General features: G+C 34.6%; 1 protein-coding gene and 1 pseudogene across 6 annotated transcripts; both read left to right on the top strand.

Annotated features, from left to right (window-relative positions):
* Window positions 1–2,082: 2,082 nt before the first annotated feature.
* On the top strand, window positions 2,083–5,861 carry LOC111304305 (L-ascorbate oxidase-like). The gene is made up of 5 exons (XM_022900846.2): window positions 2,083–2,479; window positions 2,600–2,692; window positions 2,901–3,113; window positions 3,495–3,689; window positions 4,699–5,861. Exons 1-5 carry the CDS (start codon window positions 2,204–2,206, stop codon window positions 5,647–5,649), a joined length of 1,728 nt encoding a protein of 575 aa, XP_022756581.1. The 5' UTR covers window positions 2,083–2,203; the 3' UTR covers window positions 5,650–5,861.
* Window positions 5,862–7,137: 1,276 nt separating this feature from the next.
* Window positions 7,138–10,919, top strand: LOC111303567 (protein ETHYLENE INSENSITIVE 3 pseudogene; annotated as a pseudogene). Of its 5 annotated transcripts, none has more exons than XR_016326957.1 (2): window positions 7,138–7,546; window positions 8,488–10,919. The product of XR_016326957.1 is annotated as a protein ETHYLENE INSENSITIVE 3 pseudogene, transcript variant X4 (transcript). The 5 variants fall into 5 exon arrangements; XR_016326954.1 differs by having other exon boundaries at window positions 7,138–7,490; XR_016326956.1 differs by having other exon boundaries at window positions 7,138–7,479.
* Window positions 10,920–11,188: the final 269 nt, after the last annotated feature.

The raw sequence follows: 11,188 nt of genomic DNA on the forward strand, positions 1-11,188 counted from the left end.
GCAAACATAATGATCAAGTGTTGAATGAAATCAATCATCACTATGGGAAAAAGGCCAAAAAGAGATGCTGCCAACTTTTGCTTGTTTTATTTTACATGTGGAGGAAAAAGAATCTAAACTAATCTCATAATGATGAAAAAACCTGGCGAATAAAAGATAAACAAAATTGGATCTGAATATTTAACTAATAATAAATTTTTTTTGGTGATTTCATCAAACACTTAAAGAACAATTTTTTATCAATCAAGGGTAGAGGACTATTTTCCATTAATCGTGTATTTCAACCATTTGAAAAAAAAAAAAAAAAACCAGAACTTTGATTGTTGATGCCAAATTCCTGATTTCAATATCATATTCTTTAATTCCTTTATTCTTCGGGCATCTTTTGAAGAATAAATAAAGTGGAATCATAATAGTATATAATTAATTAGCTAAATTTTGTTTTGTTACTGTTTTTCCTCAATGGATTTTATTTGGGATATATTCCAAAAAACAATTTGATTGTTTCTGTATTGAAAATGTCTGTCGCAATGAATTTGATTGTGTATTTGAGTATTAATGACAATCCATAAAAATTAGCAAATGAATTTTAGTAAATTTCCTTTATTTTTTTTATTTTTTAAATTACAATTGAGATTTGAATTTAAAATCATGATTGAGCTAACAGTTCATCGGTAACTCCATCTAATTTCTCTATTACTTTTTCCATCAGTCAATAAATATATATAGTCCTCGTTTTGAATAGTATTTATCATAATTAAAACTTATTAGAAATCAGTGTTAATCATTAAAATTAGTGAAACTGTATGATAATTCAATTCTCTTTCTCCTCTTATCATCCAACCGAAAAAAAAAAAAAAAAACAAAAAACAAAACAAAATGAAGGAAAAAGTTGCCTAATGCACGTGAAATTATGCACAAAGTTGTAACAAACAGAAGACAACAATATTATTCGGTGGTGGGAATGCAACCAGCTCTTGAGCCTTGGACTCATGAATCAGCATGATTCACATTCTAATTATTCTTCACCAAGTTGTAGAGAAAAACATCAACATAGTAACTAGAAATATTCGACCAGGGGCATCTTGTGGTTCAAGTAGTAAAATAGATATTTTTTCTTAGAACGTGAGTCATCAATTAAATTGAGATAATTTTGTTAATTTGATCTAAATTGATACGTCGAGATGATTTTAATTTTTAAATTTTATGTCAATTCAGTTACCTTAGCTGATTACCTAATATTATGTGAAGATGTTTATTTGTCACATTGCTGACTATAAGCTCAGTCTGAATTAGCATGTTAACCCTAAGCTTGCTATTTTTTTTTTGTTCAGAGGAGGGTATAGCCCCTTACAATGGGGAAAGGAGAGGGAATCTTAGCTCGAAACCAAGATTTTTATATCTTCATAAAACCTCTTTAGCCATTAGACCAAGAGGTGGAGGACAAACCTACCATTTTAATATTTATAATCTTTTATCTTGTCCTTAGTTTAAATACACATTAGATCAAATTTGGGGTTCTTGAGATTTTTTCAATTAAAAAATCCTTTAAGTCAATAGGGTGTCCAGGAAACACGACTTAGAAATAAAGCAAAGGGATAGTCATAAATAATTAAGACATGTTATATTGGTTGTAACGTTTTGACCTTTAAGGCCAGTTACTTTGGGCATACTATTAAATTTGCTTTAGCCCCGATATTATTACCGCAAAAACCCAGGATCTACATCTACGGGTTGCTTTGCCTGATGCAGGTAGATTTCCCTTTTTTTATCATTTGATTTGATAACTCTTGACTTGTTTAATTGATCTAACGTTTTTTTAAAAGAACAATTGATTAGCATCAAGTGTGAGCAGATATTCTTGTACGAATTCATCATTGGGGGAAATTCACTAGGAAACCTTCTCAATTCTCTTACGAAAATGACGAGCAGACCAGATCGATAACTTGCATTAAGAGTGCATGATGTGAAAGAATTGTGTGCTCAAAGGCCTCCATGGTCACGTTACCAAGTAACCACACACTTGCATGTAAAAACTGCTCCAAGGAGTATTAAAGAAGTAAAATTCAAAGCCCAAGTCTAACCCTTTCAGAGCCTCTATATATAGCTGGCTAGCTAGCTTTGGAAGTATTAGTACAACTAGTTTAGCTCCATCACTTCCATCCACTAGGGGACTCAATATCCTGGTTTTCCATATTGAGAAATGGGTTGTAAGTCTTGGGGCTCCAGGACTCTTGTTTTCTGGTGCTTTGTTTTTTCTTTGATCCATGTTTCATTGGGTTCCAAGGCTAGGCATTTCAAATGGGAAGTCGAATACATTTACAGATCTCAAGATTGTTTGGAACATGTTGTGATGGGTATCAATGGCCAGTTTCCAGGGCCGACCATCAGGGCTAAAGCCGGAGACACTGTTGTTGTGGAACTTACTAACAAGCTTCACACTGAGGGAGTTGTCATACACTGGCATGGAATAAGACAGGTTTTTCTTTTTCTCTCTGATGTCCACGCTAATATTTTGTGGAAGAATCTTTGCATGTGAAGTAGTGCGAGAATATATATGGTTAATTCTTTGCAATTTGTAAAATGTTGTTTTCATCAGATTGGAACACCATGGGCAGATGGGACTGCTTCCATTTCACAATGTGCTATCAACCCTGGAGAAACTTTTCAATACAGGTTCACAGTTGACAGGGTAATCTCTCAATCTTTCTCCTTTTTTCTCTTTTCCTGGGAGCTCTGATCTTCATCCTTCAATGAACGAAGTTCAAACTTCAGAATTAGATCCAAGTTGGAAACACAAACTTATTTTAAGTCATCTTTTTGGTGAATGCTTATAGCATATACTAAATTAATAATACACAGTGGTATGAAAAATAATGTGTTGAAATTCAATGGTACAGCCTGGAACATACATTTATCATGGGCACTATGGAATGCAAAGATCAGCAGGCTTGTATGGGTCCCTTATAGTGGACGTAGCAGATGAAGAGAAAGAGCCATTCCATTATGATGGTGAGTTCAACCTATTGTTCAGTGATTGGTGGCACCAAAGTGTTCATGAGCAAGAAGTTGGCCTCTCCTCCAACCCATTCCGTTGGATCGGTGAACCCCAGGTATTGGTTGGCTAAATTAGTGCAAATCTAACTGCCAATATTGCAGCACTAAGCTATAAAAATAGAACAAGAATCATAAAGATGCTGATGTGATGCCGACCATGATGATTACAAACACCAAGTGACAAAACAAAGTGCAGAACATTGTAGTTCATGGTTTCAATACTTGATTTGAAAAAAAAAAAAACTTCCATTATCATATTGCCATCTTATTCCAATTAATGGGGATAAAAGAAAAACATAAAGGCAAGAGTGTAGGTAAAATAATAATTGTAAAACATTTTTTTTTTTTTTTGCCATCCTGCTTTTCATCTTTGGACCATTTACAATAACGAAAACCTCACATGTTTAGTTTCCTGTTTGTTTTTTCTTTGGGGTTAGACTCTACTGATTAATGGAAGAGGGCAATTCAACTGTTCATTGGCTGCAAAATTTAGCAATGCTTCTGTCAGCCAATGCAAGTTTAGAGGAAATGAGCAATGCGCACCACAAATCCTGCATGTGCGTCGGAACAAAACTTACAGGTTAAGGATTGCCAGCATCACTGCTCTAGCTTCACTCAATTTGGCCATTGAGGTGAGTACAATACCTATTCCTATACCTATACCTATTTCTATTCCTATTCCTATTCCTATTCCTATTGCATCTTTCCTTTTTATCTCCCTATACCTACCATATATTATTTTAACTATAATATGCTTTAAGTTTCTAGTAATATTCTTATTCTTCTCATCAATCATATAATTTATTGAAAATGTTATTTTGATACGAGGAGATCCAATCCAAGAATAGGTTAACCTCTCAGAAAAAATTAAACCTAGTATATATATAAGTTGGATAAGTTTGAAAATGTAAATGGAACATCATTATGTTTTTTAAAATAATTATATCTTTGAGATACAATAAATTTTTAAAATTTTTCAAGAAAAAGTAATAAAAAAAAGTTATGCATAAAGAATTATCTATAATTGATAAATAGTAATATCATTTTGATGAATGCCCATGTCATTTTACATTTAAATAATTATAACTTTTTTGTTATATAATTATTATAAACATTTATTTCTATTCAAACACAATTATTCATTTAAATAATTATATTTCTTTTGTTATTTAAATTATTTAAAATATGAATAAAATTAATATGCAAAATTAAATCTATTTCTATTCAATGTGAGATATAAAATCTTTCTAGATTGGGAGCATTTTACCGACAATTCTCTTTTCTATAATCTTACAATTAACCAATCATAGTAAAATATAAACTTTATATATTATTTTTAATAAATTCTATAAAATACTAAATTTTAATTAGTTAATTATATTACAGTAATTTAACGTGATTTGCTTCCAAACTCTAGATCTAAAATAACATTCTAAACTGCCAACAAAAATTAGCGGAAAAGTTGCTAACATGATGTACTAGGACACTGGGCTATCTCCACCACCTTAGTAGAGCCATTTGGATGTGAAAATAAAATTTCACATTGGATGAATATAGAAGAGAAATGTGTATAAAAGAAATTAGTCAAAAAAAATTGTTTGACAAAGTGTTTTTCTCTAGTTTAACAAAATTTTGTTGCAGGGTCACAAAATGGTGGTGGTGGAAGCTGATGGAAATTATGTGCAACCATTTGCAGTTGATGATTTGGATATTTATTCAGGGGAGAGCTACTCAGTTCTGTTAAGAACAGACCAACTCTCCTCCAATAATTATTGGATTTCAGTTGGTGTAAGAGGAAGAGAACCCAAAACCCCTCAAGCCCTCACCATTTTGAACTACTTTCCCACTTCTGCATCAAAACTCCCTACCTCTCAACCCCCTGTAACACCTCCATGGAATGATTATAATCACAGCAAAGCGTTTACTAAAAGTATATTTGCCCTGATGGGATCCCCTCAGCCACCAAGAACTCATCATCGTCGGATCATCCTTCTCAACACTCAGAACAGAATCAATGGGTCCATCAAGTGGTCTATCAACAATGTTTCCTTGGTTTTGCCTCCAACTCCTTATTTGGGGTCCATTAAATATGGCCTCAACAATGCTTTTGATCAGAAAAGCCCTCCCGACAACATTGATAACAGTTATGATATTATGAAGCCTCCAGTGAACCCCAATTCAACTTATGGAAATGGGATTTACACCATTAACTTAAACACCACTATTGATGTGATACTTCAAAATGCCAATGCATTAGCAAAGGATGTTAGTGAAATACATCCATGGCATTTGCATGGTCATAATTTTTGGGTGTTGGGGTATGGAGAAGGGAAGTTCAGAGAAGAAGATGAGAAGAAATTTAACTTGAAGAACCCACCATTAAGAAACACTGCTGTGATCTTCCCATATGGATGGACTGCATTGAGGTTTGTTGCTGATAATCCAGGAGTTTGGGCATTTCATTGTCACATTGAGCCACATTTGCATATGGGAATGGGAGTTGTTTTTGCTGAAGGTGTTCAACATGTTGGTGAAATACCAAGAGCTGCTCTTGCTTGCGGATTAACAGCAAACAAACAGAACTTAGACTGATTAACTAATGCATTTTGCCATTGAATCAAAAAAATTGGATGCCATTTCAGAAGTACTTAGCTAATTTATGCATTAGGCTTTTTGCCACTTCGACTTGGCTCAAATGACAACAAATAAGAGTTTGGATATCAATCATAAGTTTAAACTTGTTTTCTAGTAATTTTGAGTTTTTTTTTTCATTAATAACAAAACAATTTTAATTTTATAAGCTAAATTAAGAGTTATGACATATGTATGGATTAGTTGCAAATGTACATGATGATTGACCTGTATTCTTGATCTGATTTAGGCTTGGAGATTCATTCTGATCAATTCAATGTTTGTTGCCTTGGGTTGGCGTTGGGTTAGGAATAAGCCAATTAAGGCGAGCCTGTGCCATGGGCTAGCTATGGACAGTGGTTTTAATTTGGGCTAGAGATGAAAATTATATTCTTTCTCTTAATGTGGAGAAAATGATGGGCAACCTCATTTAAGAAAATGTAAATACAATTCTTTTGATTGATTTTGATTATTTATTCAACCATTTTCTAACCTTATACTTCACATAGTTCTTTTTTTTTTTTTCACGAATATAGATTTTTGAAGAGAAAAATTTTATGAGAGAAAATTATTTTTTTTACATTAAAAGAATGACATGTCTCCCAAAATAATAATATTTTAAAAATAATGTCACTTTTTCATTTGCAAAACTAAATCACATATATATTTTTGGGTATAAAAAATCCTACAATAAATAAGTTACTTAATTTTTAAAATTAAAATAAGATATATTATATTCGATAATTTATCGAAATAATTTTAATAAATAATTATAAATTGAAATTGAATTTAAAATTTTTACATCAAAAGATATGATTTTTCGTCGATTGAACCAATTTATTGGTAATTATATTTTTTTATAATATAATTAATAGCAACATTTTTTTGTTGTTTAACCTTTCAAACAAAAAAAAAGAAAACTTTTTTTTATTTCAACTTTTCAAGTAAAACAAAACTCTTTCATTGATAAAAAAAATAATAAAATTAAAAAGAAATGGACCATCCATTAATTGAAGAATTGTTTTCAATTAATAATAGTGTGAACATATTAATTTATCAGCATGGCTAAAAGAAAGAAAAAGAATAAAAAAATTAAATAAAATAAAAGTAACTCCTTTAATGAAAGAAGATAACAACGGATGTAGACAAATGCCCCCCAGGTTCCCAACCCCAACTAACCTGCATTTCCATAAGCAAAGGCCTGAAATAATTGGTGACTGCTCAGCTGCCTCCTGGCTTGACACGCTCACCACTCTGCCATTTTTCATTGTCTTAATTATTAATTAAAGAAAAAAACGTTTACCCCAAGAATGAGATTGGATTAATCTGACCTTCATTTACTTTCCTCTCTTTTCACTGTTGTTTCCTTTTTTTATTCAATTTTTTTTATTGAATTAATGCTTTCTATTTTCCTTACTATTTAATCCATAGTCTCCGTTCCCAAAACTTGGATTTTTATTATTTTATTACACTTTTTTATAGTGTTTTTACAAGTCCCCTGTCGTTTCTCCCAATCTCTCTCTCTCTCTCTCTCTCTCTCTCTCTCTCTCTCTTTCTTCCAATCTATTGCCTTTCACAATCACCAACAGGGGATGCTAGCAGCCACCCTCTCATCAATAATTCTCTCTCGGGGTAGTGGAAAATTCCATCTCTTTCTTCCTCTTCCTCTCCCTCTCTCTCTCTCTCTCCATCCATTTCTCTTTCTCTTTCTTTTTATTTTTCTCCTCTCAAAGTGTACCGTGGGTTGCAGAAGTGACTTCTGTGAGCTTTGTGAAGTAAGCCAAAATCTTGGTTGTGTGCTGGTAAAGCTTTGTGGACTTGGTTTTGAGTGGATCTCTCTGTGGCTGAGTTGATTTTAGTACTTTCTTTGGGTTTTTGTACTAGTTTTCTGATATCGGTTTTTTTAATTAATAAGTTTGAGGTTTGATAGTCTGTTTTGGTTCTTCTGATAATTTTCCGAGTTGGGTTTTGATTATTGATTGATAAAGTTGACGTTTTGATTGTCTGGTTTGGGGTTTTTTTTTTCCTGATTTGGGTTTATTATTATTGTTGATAAAGTTGAATATTTTTTCGCCAAAATGAAGTGGTTTTGATTGCGTGGTTTGGGGTGTTTGCTACCTCTTTGATTCTGTTTTTGATTACTGATTGAAAAAGTTGAAGTTTTTTATTTTCATTTTGGAGTACTTTTCTGATTGGATTTTGATTGTCTCTTTGGGGTTTGCTACTTTTCTATCACGGGTTTTGATTATTGATTGATAAAGCTGAGGTCCTGGTTATATCAGATCCTATCATTTTGAGCTTAGTTCTATCTTTTCGTTAACTTCTTCATTTGAAGATTTTCATTTTCGAAAAATTGTTTGTCTGGAGATCTGACATGCATATGATGGAGCCTTTTTTTTTTCTTTTTCTAAATCTCTTTTGTTCCTAAATTTAAGATTTATGAGTCAGAATTGATTTTGGACATTTATCTCTCAAATTTAAAGGTTATCAGCTGATATTATTTGTAGGCTAGTTTGATCTGTTCAATTTTCTTAGATTCTTTTTGTTTTTGCGAAATCTACGATTTGGATTACTTAATAATCTATTTCTGTTGGAAATTGAAAATCTTTGTTTATGCTTTTGTTGCTTTGGCTTGTAGATTTTAAATTGTTGGAGCCAGGTCTTTAATGCTTTATATTTTTTGAGTTAAATTTATGGTTAGACTGTCTATATCTGTTCACTGGTTAGATAGTGCTATTTATTAAGAAATTTTATGGCCATTGCAGGGTTTCTTTTAACCAATTTATTTTTTATATACAGGTTAACAAAGGCCTTGGTTATTGGATGATTTGAAGTTTTATCAGGGCTAACAGATACTAGAAGAAACTTGAAGCTTTGGTTGACTCAGAGATTTCCTCAAGTTTCGGACTTATTTGGACTCGTATATTGGAATAATGATGATGTTTGATGAGATGGGGATTTGTGGTGATATGGATTTCTTCAGTGCTCCCCTTGGGGAAAAAGATGTGGCGGCCTCACAAACTGAACCAGAGGCGACAGTGGAGGATGATTATACTGATGAAGAAATTGATATGGATGAACTTGAGAGAAGGATGTGGAGGGACAAAATGCTTCTCAAACGGCGTAAAGAACAGAATAAGGGCAAGGAGGGGATTGATATGGCCAAACAGCGCCAGTCCCAAGAACAGGCAAGGAGAAAGAAGATGTCAAGGGCACAGGATGGAATATTGAAGTACATGTTGAAGATGATGGAAGTGTGTAAGGCTCAAGGTTTTGTTTATGGGATTATTCCAGAAAAGGGAAAACCGGTAACTGGGGCATCTGACAATCTTCGAGAATGGTGGAAGGATAAAGTCAGGTTTGATCGTAATGGTCCCGCGGTTATTGCAAAGTACCAGGCAGATAATTCGATTCCTGGCAAGAATGATGGCTGTAACTCAATCGGCCCAACACCACACACCTTGCAAGAACTTCAAGATACAACTCTTGGTTCTCTTTTGTCTGCACTGATGCAACACTGTGATCCTCCTCAGAGGCGATTTCCTTTAGAGAAAGGTGTTCCCCCACCATGGTGGCCTACTGGAAATGAGGAATGGTGGCCACAACTGGGATTGTCCAAAGAGCAAGGTCCACCTCCTTATAAGAAACCTCATGACTTGAAGAAGGCTTGGAAAGTGGGGGTTCTTACTGCAGTAATCAAGCATATGTCTCCTGATATTGCCAAGATTCGCAAGCTTGTAAGGCAGTCGAAGTGCTTGCAGGACAAGATGACAGCAAAGGAAAGTGCAACATGGCTTGCTATCATTAACCAGGAGGAGGCCTTGGCCCGAGAGCTTTACCCTGATTCCTGCCTACCTTTGTCCTCAGGTGGAGGAAGTGGGTCTTTTGTTATAAATGACTGCAGTGAGTATGATGTTGAAGGGGCTGAAGATGAGCCAAACTTTGATGTGCAAGAGCGCAAACCTGAGAATCTCAATTCATCTATTCTGGGCATGGATAGAATGAGGGCCGTCCAACAACCACCTTATACTCTTAAAGGAGAAGTTATGAATAATTTGGATTTCATGCGAAAAAGGAAACCATCCAATGATCTAAACATGATGGAACACAAGATCTACACTTGTGAGTTCCTCCAGTGTCCTTATGGTGAACTTCGCTTGGGTTTTCATGACAGGACTGCCAGGGACAACCATCAATTGACTTGTCCATATAGAAACTCCTCTGCACAGTTTGGTGGTTCGGATTTTAATGTTAATGAAGTGAAACCAGTTATTTTCCCTCAACCTTTTGCGCAATCAAATCCAGCTGCACCAACTATTATTTCTGCTCCAACATCATTTGATCTATCAGGACTTGGAGTTCCAGAAGATGGACAGAAAATGATCAGTGAGCTTATGTCCATATATGATAACAACATTCAATGCAACAAGAATAAGAATCCCGGTAACAATCCAGTTACAGAAGGTCAAAATCTTCTTCAGCCGAAAATCCAACAGCAACAGGATGAATTCTTCCGCGGTCAAGGAGTAATGATGGAGGGAAACTTCTTCGAGGATTCCAGCATGACCCATAATAATCAGATGTTTCCACAAGGGGAAGGTCAGTTTGACCGGTTTAATGGCTTGAATTCTCCGTTCGAGACCAACCACAATAACAATAACTTCCAGTTGATGTTTGGGTCTCCATTCGATTTGTCTTCTTTAGAATATAAGGAAGATCTACAAGCAGTTGGGATGGATACCATGCCAAAGCAGGATGTTCCAATCTGGTTCCAGTAGCAAAGTTCAAGGCCAAAAGTGTATTCCATCCACTTAGCGCTACCAAGCACACCTTGTTCTTGCGGGGGAAATCTAACTTACTCCCCTCCTTGGCATGCCCGACATCCCCAAGGCCTGGCGACACATGCACTAGCTAAAACTTTTTTTTACTTGGTTATTGTATTTTCCGTCCTGTCTGTAGCTGTGGAAGTTAGCAAGTTTAGCAGGTCTTCATTTGGGCTTCAATAAAACGTGGAAAGTCTCACAATCCTGCTACTGATTTATATAGAATGTGACTGTCTCATAAATAAATTAGGTGTATTGTCTTTGTGGTTTTTTTCCCGTCATTGTTACTTTTAATCTGTTTCTACAACCATTATCATGTTGCATAGTAATCCGATTGTGAGTGTTTTGTCCTGTAATGGTTACATAGTGGACGGGTGTGTTGAATCGAAACTGTTGTCTTTTAATGCATCTTGTTGGTCGTTCCCATGTGAGCTAGGCCCACTGCAGTTACTGGTACAAAATGCCTAAATTTGACTAGGTTCACTTTATCATGGAAGATGGAACTGCTCTGTTTTTGTCTGAGTGTGTGGTGGGGTCTGTTCAAGGACGACTAAGTTTCATCCAGCTATCTTGGCTTGTTCTAAAGTTTGGAACTTATCATTTCCGTGGTCCCATTTCAGGAAAAAAAAAATCCAACCACACAATAAAGATTTCATTTAAGGACACACCAAAAAAAC

This window comes from Durio zibethinus, chromosome 13 (assembly GCF_047325235.1).
Source record: "Durio zibethinus cultivar Kanyao isolate XHJ-2024 chromosome 13, ASM4732523v1, whole genome shotgun sequence".
Lineage (NCBI taxonomy): Eukaryota > Viridiplantae > Streptophyta > Magnoliopsida > Malvales > Malvaceae > Durio > Durio zibethinus.

What these genes read in the sequence shown, in the direction of transcription:
- LOC111304305 (XM_022900846.2), top strand. Translation starts at nt 2,204, where the DNA reads ATGGGTTGTAAGTCTTGGGGCTCCAGGACTCTTGTTTTCTGGTGCTTT. An exon ending in ACAGGTTCACAGTTGACAGG is followed by an intron (nt 2,693 to 2,900) that starts GTAATCTCTCAA and finishes TCAATGGTACAG; the next exon opens with CCTGGAACATACATTTATCA. An exon ending in CACTCAATTTGGCCATTGAG is followed by an intron (nt 3,690 to 4,698) that starts GTGAGTACAATA and finishes ATTTTGTTGCAG; the next exon opens with GGTCACAAAATGGTGGTGGT.